This window comes from Pseudopipra pipra, chromosome Z (genome assembly GCF_036250125.1).
Source record: "Pseudopipra pipra isolate bDixPip1 chromosome Z, bDixPip1.hap1, whole genome shotgun sequence".
NCBI classification, from domain to species: domain Eukaryota; kingdom Metazoa; phylum Chordata; class Aves; order Passeriformes; family Pipridae; genus Pseudopipra; species Pseudopipra pipra.
The window spans coordinates 68,215,963-68,232,829 of NC_087581.1; the positions used below are offsets into that span (position 1 = coordinate 68,215,963).

At 41.7% G+C, this 16,867-nt stretch overlaps 1 protein-coding gene across 1 annotated transcript; it reads left to right on the forward strand.

Annotated features, from left to right (window-relative positions):
• Positions 1-3,322: 3,322 nt before the first annotated feature.
• On the forward strand, positions 3,323-16,125 carry TMEM175 (transmembrane protein 175). The gene is made up of 10 exons (XM_064642178.1): positions 3,323-3,490; positions 3,850-3,888; positions 5,821-5,918; positions 7,040-7,091; positions 7,961-7,996; positions 9,347-9,430; positions 10,058-10,222; positions 11,420-11,498; positions 13,235-13,376; positions 13,930-16,125. The coding sequence occupies exons 1-10, from the start codon at positions 3,362-3,364 to the stop codon at positions 14,588-14,590; spliced, it is 1,485 nt and encodes a 494-aa protein (XP_064498248.1). The 5' UTR covers positions 3,323-3,361; the 3' UTR covers positions 14,591-16,125.
• The last annotated feature ends 742 nt before the right edge of the window (positions 16,126-16,867 follow it).

Sequence of the window (16,867 nt, forward strand, 5' to 3'; positions counted from 1 at the left end):
AGAGGACAATGGTTGCTTAAGTGTTTGTGGAGGAGAGCAATAAAGAGAAGACTTTAAACCACAGTTAAGGATTATCAGAAATGCCCTATGAAATCATTAACTCATCTATTTCATTGCCTTTCTTTCATATCAGAATTTATTACGATACAATAAAAAACTAAACTAGTCATACAGAGATTTGAGTGCCTGGAAGTATTTAAATTCTGTGTAATAAATGCACTTCAAACTCAAGTTACATGTTCCATAAAACACTTCATACAAAGCAGTGAAAAACATTCACACGAATAATTTCAGCCTACCCAATCATTAATCTTTATTACAATACATTCTAAAACACTTGTGCTTTACACTGTTACACCTGGGTAAGGTGATGGAACAGCTCATTCTGAAGGCCATTTCTATCCACACGGATGACAAGTAGTAGTCAGCACTGATTGACTAAAAGGAAATCATGCTTAACCAACCTGATAGCCCTCTACAATAGGACAACCACCTGAATGGATGAAGGGACAGCAGCGGATATTGTCTACCTTGACTTCAGCAAGGCTTTCAACAATTTCTCTAACAATATCCTGATAAGTAAGCTCAGGAACTGCAAGATGGACAAGTGGACAGTGAAATGAATCAAGAAGTGGATGAACAGCAGATCCCAGAGGACCAGGATCAGTGGCACAGGGTGTAGTTGGAGGCCTGTTACTAGTGGTGCTCCCCAAGGTTCAATACTGGGCCCAGTACTGTTTAATTTGTTCATCAGTGACTTGGATAAAGGGGCAGATGCCTCCTCAGCAAGTTTAATGATGACACAAAGCCGGGAGGAGTTGCCAATACCCAAGAGGTATCATGTAGCCTTTCCAAAGGACCTCAACAGGCTGGAGGGATCATCAGAGCAGAAATGTCTGAAGTTCAACAAATGCAGGGTCCTGCACCTGGGGAGGGATCACCCCAGGCACGAGTAAAGGTTGGGGGCTGACCTGCTGGAAAGCAGGTCTGTGGAGAAGGACCTGGGGGTCCTGGCAGACAACAAGCTGTCCATGAGCCAGCAGTGTGCCTGTGTGGCCAAGAAGGCCAGTGGGATCCTGGGGTGCATTAGGAAGAGCATGATCAGCAGGTCGAGTGTGCTGATTTTCCCTCTCCGCTGTGCCCTGGTGAGGCCACATCTGGAGTGCTGTGTCCAGTTCTGGGCTCCTCAGTACAAGACACAGGACACTCCTGGAACTGGTCTAGCAGAGGGCAAGAAAGATGATGAGAGGAGTGGAGCATCTCTTTTTTGAGGAAAGGCTGGAGGAACCAGGACTGTTCAGCCTGGAGGAGACAACTAAGAGGGAAGCTCTTAGTATATAAGAGGTATATAAGTATATATATAATGTATAGAATGTATATATATAATGTATAGAATGTATAGAATGTATATAATATATATAAGTATCTAAAGGGGGTGGGTGCCAAGAGGTTGGATCCAGACTCTTCTCGGTGGTGCTGAGCAATAGGATGAGAGGCAATGGGCAGAAACTGATGCACAGGAAGTCCCACTTGAATATGAGGAAGACCTCATTTACTGTGCAGATTACTGAGCACTGGAATAGGTTGTCCAGAGAGATCATGGAGTCTTCTGCTCTGGAGATAAGCCCTATGGACACAGTCCTGAGTAACGAGCTGTAAGGGACCCTGTTTGAGCAGAGTTGGACCAGATGACCTCTGGTGGTCCCTTCCAACCTTACCTATTCTGTGGTTGTGTCTTATACAATATTCTCACTCAACATATATTCCCCAGTAGGGTACACGTATACCCCGAAAGACTGAAAGTAAAAGGGAAAAAAAATTACAAAGAACAGTCAATATCTTCTGACTCCTGCATTAAAAGTATAGAAATATGGCAGAAAATAAACTCTCTGGTCTTGGGAGATCAGAAGGGCTGGATGCCACTAGGCTTCATTTCTGATTATAACCAACTAGGCACTATAAGTCTGGTTATGTTCACTGAGATCCCAGGTGCACAAATAGTGTGGAAATTTCCTGTGTTCCAGTTTCTGACTGTTGCCTCTGGTGCTATCACTCAGCACCACTGAGAAGAGCCTGTATCCATCCTCTTGGCATGTTCCCCCCCCCTTAGACACTTACATACATTGATGAGGCCCCTCTCAGCCATGTCTTCTCGAGGCTGAACAGGTCCAGCTCCCTCAGCCTTTCCTCGTAAGAGAGATGCTCCAGTCCCCTCATCACCCTCACAGCCCTCCGCTGGACCCACTCCAGGAGCTCCATGTCCCTCTTGTCCTGAGCAGCCCAGAACTGGACAGGGCACTCCAGATGTGCCTCACCAGGGCTGAGTGGAGCTGCAGGATCACCTCCCTCGACCTGCTGGCAATGCTCTTCCCTTTCTAAAAATGAAACTTGTTTGAGGAATATCAATTGGTTCTCCAAGAGAGAACCAATGTTCCTTTGCCTCTTCCGTTGATGTTTCCTTGGCCGAGCGTGGAAAACACCATCAGTGTCACCGGATTCGGGATGCTGCAATGGAAAATGGAGAGATCAACTGGAAGGCCTTTTAAAGGTGGGGTATCACTTCTTCAATACGGATCTGAATCATGGGTCATCTACCGCCACCACCTGCGTCTCCTAGAACGCTTCCACCAACGCTGCCTCCGCACAATCCTAAACATCCACTGGTCAGATTATGTGACCAATACATCTGTTCTAGAGCAAGCAGCAGTCACAAGCATTGAGGCCATGTTACTGAGAACACAGCTGCATTGGGCAGGGCACGTCTCCAGGATGAAGGACCAACCACCGCCTCCCTAAGATCTTGCTTTATGGTGAACTTGCCACCGGCTGCCGCATGAGAGGAGCCCTGAAGAGAAGATACAAGGACTCCCTGAAACAACATCTCAGCCTTGGCCATATTGATCACCATAACTGGTCTACTCTGGCCTCCAGTCGGGAGGCCTGGAGACACACCATCTATAACGCTGCTGTCTCCTTTGAGAACGCAGCAGGATCACCCTTGAGGAGAAAAGGCAACGCAGAAAGAACCGTGTCTTGCAGAATATACCATCTAAGGAGTCTTTCTGCTGTGCCTTTTGCAATCGGATACGTCTATCTCGTATTGGCCTCATTAGCCACCAGCGTGCCTGTAACAAATGGGGATAGAGCCTTCCCAAATCTTCGTTCGCGAAGCCTAGCCATCATCGCTTCTTCAGGCGCCGAACGCCCAGCATCACCGCCGTTCTCTCACGTGTGTTCGGTAACACCAGGAGCAGCGCTGCCCGGGCCCGGGACCCGAGGAGGATCCGGCGGCTCCCGCCCCTCCGCGGGGCCGTGAGGGGAAGCACCGCCCCCTCCGCCGCGGGCGGGGCGCAGCGGGGCCATGTCGGCTCCGCGGGCCGCGGAGCGGGGCCGCGGGCTGGAGCTGGAGCCGGGCAGCTGCAGCACCCAGACATCGCACCGGCTGCTGGCCTACAGCGATGCGCTGCTCTCCATCATCGCCACCGTGATGGTGAGCGCTCGGCGGCGGGAGAGGGAGGCAGGGAGGGAGGGAGGGAAGGAGGGAGGGCGAGTGCTGGAGCGGCCGCGGCTGCTCCCGGGTTTCCGGGTCGCGCCCGTGCCTGTCCGGCCCGCCCGGCGCTCCCGCGGGGCCCGGCCCCTCCCGCGGCGCTGTCGCGACATTGGGCAGCGGCCCCCGATCCCCGCGGTGTCGGCGGTGCCGGCCGTGGCCCAAGAGCGGATGCGCCTCCCAGGCTGCTCCTGGCCGCGCCATCCGGCAATGCTGGGGGCCGCCTGAAGTTTGTTGCGTTTTAGTGAGGCTCTTAACAAGAAAAAGAATGTCATGTACTAATGAGCATTTTGTTATTTCAGATTTTGCCGGTGGCTCACACAAAAATACATCCTGATCAGGTATCACGTGTGTTTTGTTGTTTCTCGTGATCTCGCAAGTAGATGTAGCATCCTCATATAGCAGTCCTGCTTCATTTTGAGTTCCAGGCTTTAAAGAGCTGAAACTGTTAAGTAACATTAAGCCCAGCAGAAATTTTGCATAGGGGATGACCTGGTGAACTCTGGGTGAAAAATTAAATACCAAAGACCCATGTTATCTGCATACATTGAGACATAAAGCCTGAATAAGCTGTATATTGTAGGCCACAGATTTTATAGTTACTTTTCTATGAACTAGAAATTGCCCATCGGACCAAAACGTCTTTCAGAAAGCATCTGCTCTTCTTGGTAATAAATCATCACTTAGAGAAGCTACTTATGTAGTGCAGTCTGAATGTTGGTGGGTAACATCAGGCTGGTGTCCAGTCACTGGTGGGGTTCTGCAGGGCTCCATCCTTGGCCCACTTCTCTTCAACATCTTCATCAATGACTGGGATGCCGTATGAAGATTAACAAGGGAAAGTGATGGATTCTGCACCTGGGATGGGGCAACTCTGGATGTATGTACAGACTGGGGAATGAGATGCTGGAAAGCAGCACCACGGAAAGGGCCCTGGGGGTCCTGGTCGATGGCAAGTTGAGTCTGAGTCAGCAGTGCCCTGGCAGCCAGGAGGGCCAACCCTGTCCTGGGGGGGCATCAGGCAAAGAATCACCAGCTGGTCGACCGGGGGGATTGTCCCACTCTGCTCTGACCTGGGGCAGCCTCACCTTGAATATTGTGTGCAGTTTTGGGCACTGCAATATAAGAAAGATATTAAGCTGTTAGAGAGTTTCCAAAGGAAGGCAACAAAGATGGTGAAAGGTCTGGAGGGGAAGCCGTGTGGGGAGCAGCTGAGGGCACTTGGTGTGTTCAGCCTCAAGAAGAGGAGACTGAGGGGAAACCTCATTGGGTCTTCAAAATCCTCACAAGGGGAAGTGGAGGGCCAGGTACAGATCTCTTCCCTCTCGTGACCAATGACAGGACTTGAGGAAATGGCCTGAAGTTGTGTCAGGGGAGGTTTAGGTTAGATATCAAGAAAAGGTCTTCACCCAGAGGGTGGCTGAGCACTGGAACAGGCTCCCTATGGAAGTGGTCACAGGACCAAGCCTAAGAGAGTTCAAGAAGCATTTGGACAACCTCTCAGGCACATGGTGGAATTCTTGAGGTGTCCTGTGCAGGGCAGGAGTTGGACTGGATAACGCTGATGGGTTCCTTCCAACTCAGCATCTTCTGTGCTTCTATAAAATCAGATCAATAATACATGTAATCTGAATAAGCAAAGGTGGGAAAAGAAGATTACAGAAAACAAATTAATTCTGGAAAAAGCAGGAAAGTTAGGAAACAAAACAATTTGAGAAAATTTACAGTTTTTTTTCTTTTATCACAATGTATTTTTCTGCTCTTAAAAACAGACATTTTGTCTCAGTTCAGGAGGCTCAAGTATGACCTGTAACAGCAAATATGCTGCATGGGTCTGTTTAAGCCACTGTAGTGGTACATGCAAAATTTGCAGAGGTTAAGCCCTCTCCTTCCACCTTGCTAACAGCCATCACATGAAAACTTGTGTGCTGCTTCTGCTCTAGAAGTCAGTGCTGTGAAAATAAAAGAGGGACGTTGTGACCAGTCCTGCTCTGAAATGCATTATCACAGTAACAGTGGTGAGAGGGTGTGTAAGTGAATCAAAAGGTGAACAGAGTATTGGGAAGCCCTTTTACAGATCGAAGAGATGTGTTGATACATCATATGCCAAGTTTCAGCCTACTTAATAAGTTTCTGATAAACCAGTTCCTCTGCAAGGTACTGAAAAGACTGTTGGAAGAGAACTGCATTTTTGGGAGGCATGTCATTTCTCATTTGCAGATATTGGTAATAATTCAAAAATGTAGCATTTAACTTTTGTTTCTCTGTTGCAGAAATTAGGTGAAAGTGTTCAGCAACTTCTTCTAGCAAAAATTGCAGTCTACTTGATGACCTTCTTAATAGTCACAGTGGCATGGGCAGCTCATGTCAGGTAGGAAGAATATGTCTAACTCCAAAGTTGAAGAAAAACTGATTTTTGAAAGTACAGGAGATAACCAGGTGTCTGATACATTTCTGTCTTGCTGACATACTTCTGAATTGTCTGTTGTTAAATAATATTGAAAAATCATTGTAAAGAAATGCTACCCTTAGCATTGAATAACTACTCCTACACCACTGACATAGTGAGACAGAGAAGAACAAGCATGTATCTTTTTACTTTTCATTTTACTTCATATTTTAGATGCAATTAAACTTCTAATTACGCTGAAAAGGCATTACTTTGTAACTTGCATGTTCCACAAGAGAGGAACTGATACAGTACAGCTGCCCAAAAACTTGTCTCTATGTCCTCAGCAGTGCTTCTCACAAAATCAATTGTAATGTTTCATTTTATCTGTTGTAATGTTCTGCATTTTATAGAGCTGTGGGCACCCTTACCTGCCCTGTCTTGGTAGTTAAAAAGGAATTGACATGCAGGCATCATACTGGAACCATGGCAGTTTTTGCTGGAATTTTTAAATTTACAGATGTTACTGTGCAAGTGGATTGACTGCTTTGCAGTCAAGGTGTGCCACCTGTGATTCAATATTTGAAGCTGATACCTCACATTGCTGCTGTTATCACATTGCTTTTCTTTGCTTGCATAAGTAAATGCTGAGGCATAGTCTTTGAATAGTTTAGGGTTTTGTGGAAGGTGATGGATTCTGTTGATTCTAAGTGACAGTTTCATGGATGAGTTCATTTCTTTAACAAGGTGTGGGGAAGTTCGCAAGCAAAGCTTTATTTTGTGTGATAATAACTATGCTGTATCTCAAGATAAATAATTTTAAGCCTTAACATTCTGATAATACTCTGTCATTCAAATGGAAACTGGGTTCTTAATAACTGCTCCATGACTGACCTTGACTGTATCTCACTCTTCAGAGTTTTCTAACAAATTACTTCAATGTTTGAGGTAAATGAGCTTTGGTCACACCTGAAATACTTGTATTAATTCTGGAGCAAAGAAAGTCAGGTTCCCCTATAGTATAAATGCACAGTTTGTATACAGTGTTGTAAAATATATTTTGAGAGTTGGCTTGCTCATGATATCTTGCCTTGCCTTGACAGATTGTTTCAGGTCATAGAGCTTATAGATGATGTCCTGGCTCTTCTGAATCTGGTAAGTCTTGTCACACACGCTGGATGTTTAACTGGCAAGCACTGGATCACTTTTTCTTAAGTGTGTCTGTGAATATCTGAAAGTTTTTAATTTAAGTAGCATCACTCTGCCAAATTTCCAAGTCAGGAAGATACAAAGGTCTATAACTCCTCCTTGCCAAGGTGACTCATTGATAAGTAACTTGCTTTTAACTTCCAAATGTTTTACTATAAGCCAAAAGAAGCTCTGCACCAGGTTGGTCTGAAGTTCATCTGAGGAACTGAGTATTTTTCTGTGTTTAAAACTCTGTTCTCTGACACACAGTTAATTTAATTTTGTTAATAAAAGCACTGGTTAAGCTCCATGAGATAACACTACAGGAAATTCTTTTAGAGGACTAGCTTAAGGCCTGTAATTCTTACCTAATGTAGCTTTCAAAGCAGAGCATTTCTTTGTGCTTGAGGTGTTGTTTTTAGTTTGGGGTGTTTTTTTTTAGTTTTGCTTTTTTGTATATGAAATATTTGCGATCAGAGATTAATGTTCTTGACAAATCAGAAACACCTATTTAGAAGGTATGGTACATTTACCATTGCTACTTTAGAAAGAAGTCTGTTAAAAAACGTAGCAAAACTTTTACCTGTGGTATAGGTAACAAAACTGTAGTTTTTTCTAAAATCTGCCTGTACAGTTTGGATAGCAAACATGAAAGGTATGTACAAAACTATCCATTTGTTGTAGTCAAAAAGCTCAGCAACTTCAGAAACGGGGCTGTTTCTCATGATGCAGCACAAGCATTTGATCTGTTTGTATTTTCTGGACACATCTTCAATGAGGGCATTGCTTGCTTTGTATTTTTACCTAGTGTTTCACTATGCGTTTTTCTGTTTTAGGCCTGTATGATGATCATAACCTTTTTGCCATATACAGTAAGTACTTTTCTAAAATGTGATATATGTTTAAATTACAGTGGTTTTTTTCTCTATTCGTTTGGAAAAATTTTACCAAAGTATTCAGAAACCCAGGAAAGTGTTACTATAATATTAACCCTGAATCCATTGTAATAATAAGACTTGCTTCTTTAAAATTCATGAGGGTATGTTATAACCTTCAATTATTGCATGTTTTAGACTTGGCAGAAAATGGGTATTCTAGAAGAAAGCCATAGTATCGTAGAATCATAGAGTAGTGTAGGTTGGAAAGGACCATTAAAGGTCACTTAATCCAAGCCCCTGCAATGGTCAGGGGCATCTTCAGCTAAATAAGGTTGCTCAAAGCCCCTTCCAACCTGACCTTATGTGTTTCCAGGGACTGGGCAACCTATGCCAGTGTTTCACCACCCTCATGGTCAAAAATTTCCCATGATTTCTTTTAAAAGAGCAACTGTATTGAAAAAGGTCAAAGTTGTCTGATGAGAATTTTGCCTTTGGTAAGATAAATAAAACTGTATTTCAGACTCCTCTTTAGATGATAGAACATTTTCCTTTTGTAATCTAGACAGAGTTTATGGTATTGCTTTTGACTTACTCAGCAAGGTTGATTCTGGCAGCTGATGTTCATTTTTCAAATCTGCACAATTTTTGGTCAGATGACCTAAAAAGAATATTTGCAAGTGAACACTATATAACAGAATAAAATAGTTGCTTAAAATGCATCTTGGCTGTTATACGTGTAAGGCAGGCACCTGTTTCTCTGTGGACATATCTGTGTTAAATATTAGTCTGCAAAAAATAAGGCTGTGGTCAATAAAGCAATCTTTATCTGCAAGAGCACATAATTTTTACTTTGCCTTGAAGCTGAAATAATTTTTGGAAAGTTGCCAATGTTGCTTTAATACTACGCCCTGCTTTCCCTTCCCCACCAATGAAACTGCAGAAATTGATACAACAGAGAGCCACAGAGAGAGAGTACTTTTTTGAATCTTTTAATTTGTCTAATATCAAAAAGTTTCACAGCTATGAACGTCATGTCCACCAAAACCAGTTAGACTTTATGCTCAGCTACAGGCCAGTCTGTGGTTATTATGGAGACATAGTGTCACAGTGGTTAAGGTTGAGCAGTATCAACATCAGAGCAAAGCCATCTCTCCAGATGCCTTTGGTTGGGATGCCTGCATGTATTTGTGGCTAGAAATTGCATTTAGTGGAATTATAGTGAAATTCAAATTATTGTTTAGGTTTCTGAGTTTCAGTATTGAATGAAGAGTGCTTCCGTTTCTCTGCTGTTATTCTTACATTGTTTCTTAATTACATATTTGATCCAGTTGGTTTTTTTTTCAGTTTTCCTTAATGGCCTCCTTTCCAGAGGTACCTTTTGGCATCTTCCTGTTCAGTGTCTGTGCTGTTGTCATTGGCCTTATACAGGTATTGGATCTATCCATTTATATTTTTGCTTTTCAATAGACTTTCTTGGGTAGAACTAAAATGAAGTTTCTTACCTAGGAGTATAAATTGCTAAATGTGTTGTTTGTATAGCATTCTTTTTCAAAGTTGTGCCTGTTGTGATAACACAGTATCTGTATGTAAGATGAAAGTTTGCATTTCCACTTGTGAAGCTGTTTTATCCAACTACATCAGCTGATCTCCACAGAGTTCCTTTCCTACTCTTTCTAAAAATGCCTGGGGGAAATTGCAATTTACTTTTCCTGCTGAGGTTCTTTCTGAGCCATGCAGTGGTGGATGAGGGAACACAGGCTTTCAGCCTCAGTCCGGTGGCACTGTTTTTCTCCTGGTGCAGTGCTTTGCCACTTCTGTCCCTTATTACAGAGGTCTTCATTCCTCTTCTTGTAAGACCCATGGTTGTGACAGGCTCTGCAGAGGAGACTAAAATCTTGACGTACAGTGCACTGTGAAATCTCAGAGTTTCTAAGACCAACCTTCTGTATGGGAGTGAAAAATAAGTCTGATGGTGTTTTGGAATTTGTTGATTTATAACTTTATGTTTTATATTTGAAATGTTGCATAAGTTCAGCACCTCTCTTTTGCTTGCAGGCTGTGATAGTAGCATATGGATTCTATCACCCACACTTACTGAATCAACAGATACAGGAGTCTGAAAATCAGAATTTCTATAAACGTCATATCTTAAAGATTATCCTAAGAGGACCAGTTTTATGCTTTTTAGCAGCCATCTTTTCTTTTTTCTTTATTCCTTTGGTAAGTTCTCCTAGTTAGCCAAAAACCTTGATGCAGCAGTTTTTATTAGTTGTCTTTAGGACTGTGTATGAAAATAATGATGTCCATGTTAAATATGCAGACTTTCTCAGTTGCCTTTTCTGTGGTATTGTGGCTGCTATTTTGCACTGAATATGTTCAGTTCAGACCTATCAATCTGTAACTTGATCCGTGAGTTCATATAGTTCAAATAGATTATTCTGCTACAAAATTAACCTTACTTGCTACACCTGATTTTTTCTTTTAAGCAGTTCTTCTAAACTTTAGCTTAGTATGTTACTCATCAGAAGTAGGTGAGGTAATGTGGAAGGTTACATGAAATAAACACCACATTGCACAAACTGAAGACCAAATAATTTTGGCTAAGGCCTGCTTTTTCACAGCCTTTTTTCACTTCCATCTTTATTTAATGGCAGTGAATTGCTCCTACTTAGTAATAGCTGTTATTATTTTTTCAGAACCCCTACTTGGAACTGAAATCTAGTTTTTGGATGTGTCCCGAGCTTCTGTTCCTCTTGTTCTTTAGGAAAAGATGGATTTAACTGAATTTTGAGAAAGATTCCACAGAATTGGCAGTGTTTAAATAATACTCACACTTGGGAGGAATCAGGTTGCAGCTGATGAAAGGGGCAGTTATGAGTCCAAAGGTGAAAAGGCATAATTTTATCTGAAAATGTTTTGCTCTTCTCCTTCACCCTGTTCACTAATGGGTCGTTTGGCTTTTTTAATATTTGCAACAGTGAAATTAGTCTCCAAGTTGCTTAGTTGCTTAGACCTGTGCAAAGCCTTTGAACCACGTAGGACCCACCAATGGGTTTTAGTGACATAAATAGTAGAGTCATAGAATATCTCAAATTAGAAGGGACCCATAAGAATCATGTGGGATAGTTCTTCAACTTCCAAAGCAATCATTCCTACCTTTTTTGTCAGCAGAATTATTTCCCTTCTTTTAGTTTACTTCGTTGCTGGTACTAAATTAGCTATCAAAAAGCAGTATTTGGTTCTACATGCAATATTCAGGATGTGCACGTTCATTTCAGCTGAGCTTTTTTCAGGTTGTAAAGTCAGTATTTGGTTTTCTCAATGTGATTATATATAAGATTGAGAGTAATAGTTTCATATTAAACTTAATTTATATTTTTGTAACTATATTTAAACTGTTCATTTTCTTTTCCATAGTCTTATGTACTTCTTGGACTCGTAATCATTTTTCCACATCTCACTCGATTCATTAAATGGTGTAAAACCAAAATTGTTGGTGAGTAATTAACAAAATTCAAAGGAGTATGTTCAGATTAGGTTGTCAACATGTTATCCAAACAGCCTGTAATGAAGTTACTTTAGTTCTGCTTCCATTTTCAGTCTTAGAATGTAGTCATTTTGGGGCTTATTGACGTGCTTCCAAAGAATTTCTCCCCTGCTCCCTGGTTTTCCTTATTTGTGATGAGATTTGTGTAAGACACAACAGATATAAAGATCCTCTCTGAGTGAAAAACCTCTCTGATTTGTCCTGAGTATGCACATGCATGCAGAGACAAGTACATGAATGATGGCTGCAGGCCGTCTATTCCTTTCTCCTCCTAGAAAAGGAGCATGGGGATGGAAGAATATACGAAGCAAGCACTATGCTGTTATCACTTTCTTCCCTGCAATGCTGAATAGTCACACATATTCAAACTGGCAAGAGCTGCACTTGTAAATCAAACTTTTTCAGGGTAATTAACTGTTCAGGGTGTTAGATCTCATTAAGTGCTATGGTCTAGAGGGGTGCCTTCCCACATGGCTTGAGTCAGCCTAAATCCATGCTTCCTTCCCTCATGCTCCTTGCTTATGTTCTTTCTGCCCTCCTTGTGTCAAGACTAACAATTGCACAGCCATGCCAATAGCCTGAGCTACTCTTAAACCCTGCTGAGAAGGAGGTTGCCAGTCCCAACATAAAGGAGAATGTGGTGTCATGCAACCTCTCAGCTGAGAGGTGCACTGAGAGAGCAGTATAAACTGGCCACAGAAACACTGAGCAGATCATGTCTTTGGAATTGACACTCACATGGTAGGGCAGAACAGTAACACCTTTGTGCATCTACTGCTGTTCTTCAGCCTAGTACAAGTCCATCTGTTTACAGTGCAAATGGGAGTGTACTTCTGACTCCCCCATGTGGCACCAATAATAGGGAGGCAGAAATGCTGTGAAAGGATGAAGCCAGACTGTCAGAGCCCAGAGTAAACACATACAAATATTGTCTGTGCTTACTGCAATGGGAACTCTAGTTTGCAGTCAGGTCATGTCTGTACGTCTCACCCTGTCAGATGGCTGACATAAATTACTGCTGTACTGAATTTCTTGTGATTACAGTTGCTTTGTATTCAGTTCCTCTTCCTGCTTCCTCTGGAAGCTTAAGCTTTTTCTTTGTCCAACCTATAGTCCTGCAGCAGTGCATTTTGGCTAGCTAGGCAGTTCAGAGTCCAGTCTTTAGAGATGGGTCTAAAGACCCATCCAGTCTTCAGATGGGTTTGACTTTTCCTATAAAAGCTCCACCTTTTGACCACAGACTTGATTTATTTTAAATTTGATATCCCAGTTTAGCCACCATACTCCAGAGAGGGTTTTTTTCTACCATAAGTTCTTCACACTGTCAGAGAGGACCTACAGCTGTTAGGGCTTCCTGAGGCACAGCATCTGATTTGGTTTGTACAATTACAACTTTGAGTCACTATTCACTTGGAGGAAATTGTTTGCCATACAGTTTAAAGGACAGGGCTTTTTTTTGTCCCTGAAGTGCTTGTCTTGAAAGAAACATGAACTTAAGGGAGAGGCACGGATGCCAAAAAAAAAAGTGGAGTGACTGACCTGTGTGGATGACTGGCACCCTTCTTCCTACAGAAAAATTTTGGCAGGTGGGGAGAAAGAGAAAGGGAGGTCACGGTAGGTTGTTGAACTACCTTGTTTTATACTTCCTTCTTATTTCATTATTAAGCATCTGAATTTTTTTCCAGGTCAGAGGGATGAAGAGGAGGAACACCATAGCCTAGAAACCTTCACTTTTTACCTCAGTGAGCCTCTGAGTAAAGAACGGGTAGAAGCATTCAGTGACGGAGTCTATGCTATTGTAGCAACCCTGCTCATTTTGGATATATGGTAAGGCTTTGTACTTCTTTCACTTCTTTCACTTCTTTCTTTGTACTTCTTTCACTTCGTATTGTTAAATATATTAACTTTGTGTGTAATATTTGAGAAAATAAAGTCCATCAGACATTGTGACTTCTAAAACCTGCAGTGGTTACTTTAGGTATGATTTTCTGAAAAGATACAGAATACAAACCCAAAATACTTCTAATGTCCATGTTCTAGCAGTAATGATCACCAGTTTATGTAATACATGTTGGGATGTGGAGTCTTGAAGAAAAAAGCTTTCTCTTTTGTTCATTTATGTTTTCAGATGAAAGGCTTTTATCAACAAAAGCTGTTTAGTCACTGCGGCAACTTTATTAGCACAAAGAAATGCCAGCTTGCATTCAGATTTCCTTTTAGATCTAATTTCTTTGCAGAGCTGTTATTTGAAACACTTAAGTTAAAAATTATAATGGATGCCTGTTGTTCCCTACTTGCTCAGAGTAAAGCAACACAGTTCAGTGTTGCTATAGGTGTGGTTTTATAACAGTAATATGTAAAGTAAGTTTTCTCTCCACAGTGAAGACAATGTCCCTGATCCCAGAGAAGTTGAGGAGAAGTTCCATGGCAGTCTTCTTGAAGCTTTAAGTGAATATGGGCCAAACTACCTTGCTTACTTTGGCTCATTTGTTACAATCGGTCTCCTGTGGTTTGTCCATCACTCACTTTTCCTTTATGTAACAAAAGCTACCCGATTAATGGGACTGCTTAACATACTTTCATTGGCTTTCATTGGTGGGCTTCCACTAGCTTACCAGCTGACCAGTGAATTTGCAGAGAAGTCTCATAATGAAATAGAAGCCATTCAGGTCAGCTGTGTTATCACCTTCTTTGCCAGCATATTTCAGTTTGCAATATGGACTACAGCCCTCCTCAATGAAAGGGAAACTTTGCATCCATTTGCTAGATATGGTGGCAAGGAGCATGCCTTTATGTTTGCCAAGCTGGCTCTCTATCCTTGTGTAAGCCTTGGGACCTTCTTTCTAACGTGCTTGTTAAGTGAATTTTCCACAGCAATTTTCCATCTTATGCAGATTATAATCCCATTTGCTTTTCTTGCCTTGCGCATTTTTGTTAGAATTTCTTTAACTGTTGTAAAGACCATGATGTCTCTCTCTAGACGGAAGGTTGTATTGTTAGAAGAAGAGGCATGTTTGTCTCCTACAGAAACACTGTCCTAAATTTCCACACAGTGCATGTGAAGTTACGAGATTAACTTTAGTTCTTCTAACTCACATTATCTTCATGTGTGGATTATATTGACCTAAACCAAAGCCTGCGTTGACCATAACTAGGGCATATTTAAGTTTTAGCTGGTCATGCCTGAGACCCTTTTTCCAAAATCTGCTATTGAAAATGTTGGGCAAATAGGGGATACAAAGAAAAGCGTGTTCTGTTTCCTTTAGAGTTACTCTACAGGAAAAAATGCTGCTTGACATGTAACTGCAGTGATGCTCAATTAAGAAGTGCACAAACAGGTGCCCAGCAAGCTGGTTGTGCTACTGTAAGATAAGAAGTGAGGTAGGAACGACAATGGAGACCTCTGGATTTCTGGAAGGTGCATCATGGTGGAACATTTGTGCATACAGGTTGCTGGTCTTCTCTTTTCCCCCCCCCCAGATCTGTCTGTTTTGCATAGTCATAAACTGGGGATAGCATTTGGAAACCTACCTGCTGCGTTTGAGTGGCTCTGTGGGTGAGTTTAGATGGGAGTTGCAATTGTGATAGCAGTCTTCCAGGCTACCTGAACGCAAGTTCTTTGGGCATATTTGTTCTTTTTAAAAAAGGATATATGTAACAAATGAGGATTCATGTGGCTTTGCCACAATCCAAGGTTTCAACTAACTTTGATAACCTCCCAGGGAAAAGGGCTGTGGGACTAGAGGTAAATTTGTTTTCTGTCCTGCAGCAGCAGCTCATCTGAAAAGTTTGCATTTCTCAGGCTTTTTTTGTCTGTTTTCCTGTCTGTTGAATGGAACATCCTTCTGTTACTCTGAAGGCATGACATCATATTCAAAGAGAGTATCAGACTGCCACATATGAGAGTACCCCCTCAGGTAAGGGAGTTGAGTTTTTTTCCTGAGTAGTGGCTTATTAAGTCATTTGAGTCTCAGGAAGACAGCAGAAGAAACTAACCCTGTAGAAGTTCCAGTCTAGGGTTTGGTGGATTTTTTTTTTTTACCCTTTTATGTGGTTTGATAAGCTTTACGCTTATCAAGTCATCTAGCCTCTGGCTGCCCTGGAAGCCTTTACATTTCTTTTTGGCAGAGCCATTAGTTTGTATCTTGAACTGTCTTAGTGCCTGACAACTTTAATGCCATATTTAAAGGCATTTGGGGAATTTTGTTGTTCATCTTAAAAAATACTGTGGCAAAGTATGCCTGAAGAAATTAGAGGTGAAAACAAATTCAGTTATCTTGTTTTAGTTGAGATCAGTCTTGAAAGCACTTGTGCTTTTGGTTTGAAGCACCTTGATACCTATATGTAATTGTAAATATTACATCCTTTGTGTGAAGAGAGTATGTTCAGCTACTCAAGGGGATTTATACCTAGCTGAGGTTAAACAACTTCCATAGTGTTGTGTGTAGCAGGATTTTTCTGATACTTAATAAAAGCACTTTTGTTTCTGTATGGTTTTGTTTCTAATGTGCAGCAGTCACATAATAGGTAGTGAATATGTGTATTTGTAATAAATTTCGATCAGTGAAAAAACAAAGCTTGTAGCTCTTTATTTTTGCTCTGCAGGTGAAACTTATATCCAATGTTTACAGTTATGTTAGATGGTGGGGGGGGTTTCCTTCAAAACCATCAAAAACTTCAGTTTTGTGATTTTGTATAAAACACACAAATGCTTTTAATGTGATGTGAAGAAATGTTGCTTCTATTTCTGTTGGTACTTGAAGAAACTGAGACTGCAAACTGAATCTGACCGAGAAGTTTCACTGCAGTGTTTACAAGGCTGAAGTGAATTGTAATGTATAAATACTACAAGGAACTGTATTGGCTAACTAATGCATTCCTTCTTTTTATCCCACTTCCAAATAAGTAATTTGTTCTGCAAAAAGAAAAATTTTATTTTTTCTTATAGTTAAGACACTATTATTCAAACCAAATTTGGTAGTATCTAAAAACATAAACTTGAGGGCAAACTTGATGTGAGACTTCATATAAAGAGAGCTGATTTAGGATCATTGTGATAGTTTTGGTACGTTCTCGAGAAACAAACTGCACTAATTTGAATTGTGTCATTCTCAAGTAGAACATTCCCAAATCTAACTGTAACTAGCTGTTCTTTACAGATTTACTAAACATCACAGGCTTTTGTCTCTAGGAGAATTAAAGCGAAACACAACGATTATTACAATCCCAGAATCATAGAACGGATGACACTGGAAGGGACCTCTTGAGACCATCTAGTCCAACCCTCCAGTTTAAAGTAGGGGCGGCTAGACCTGGTT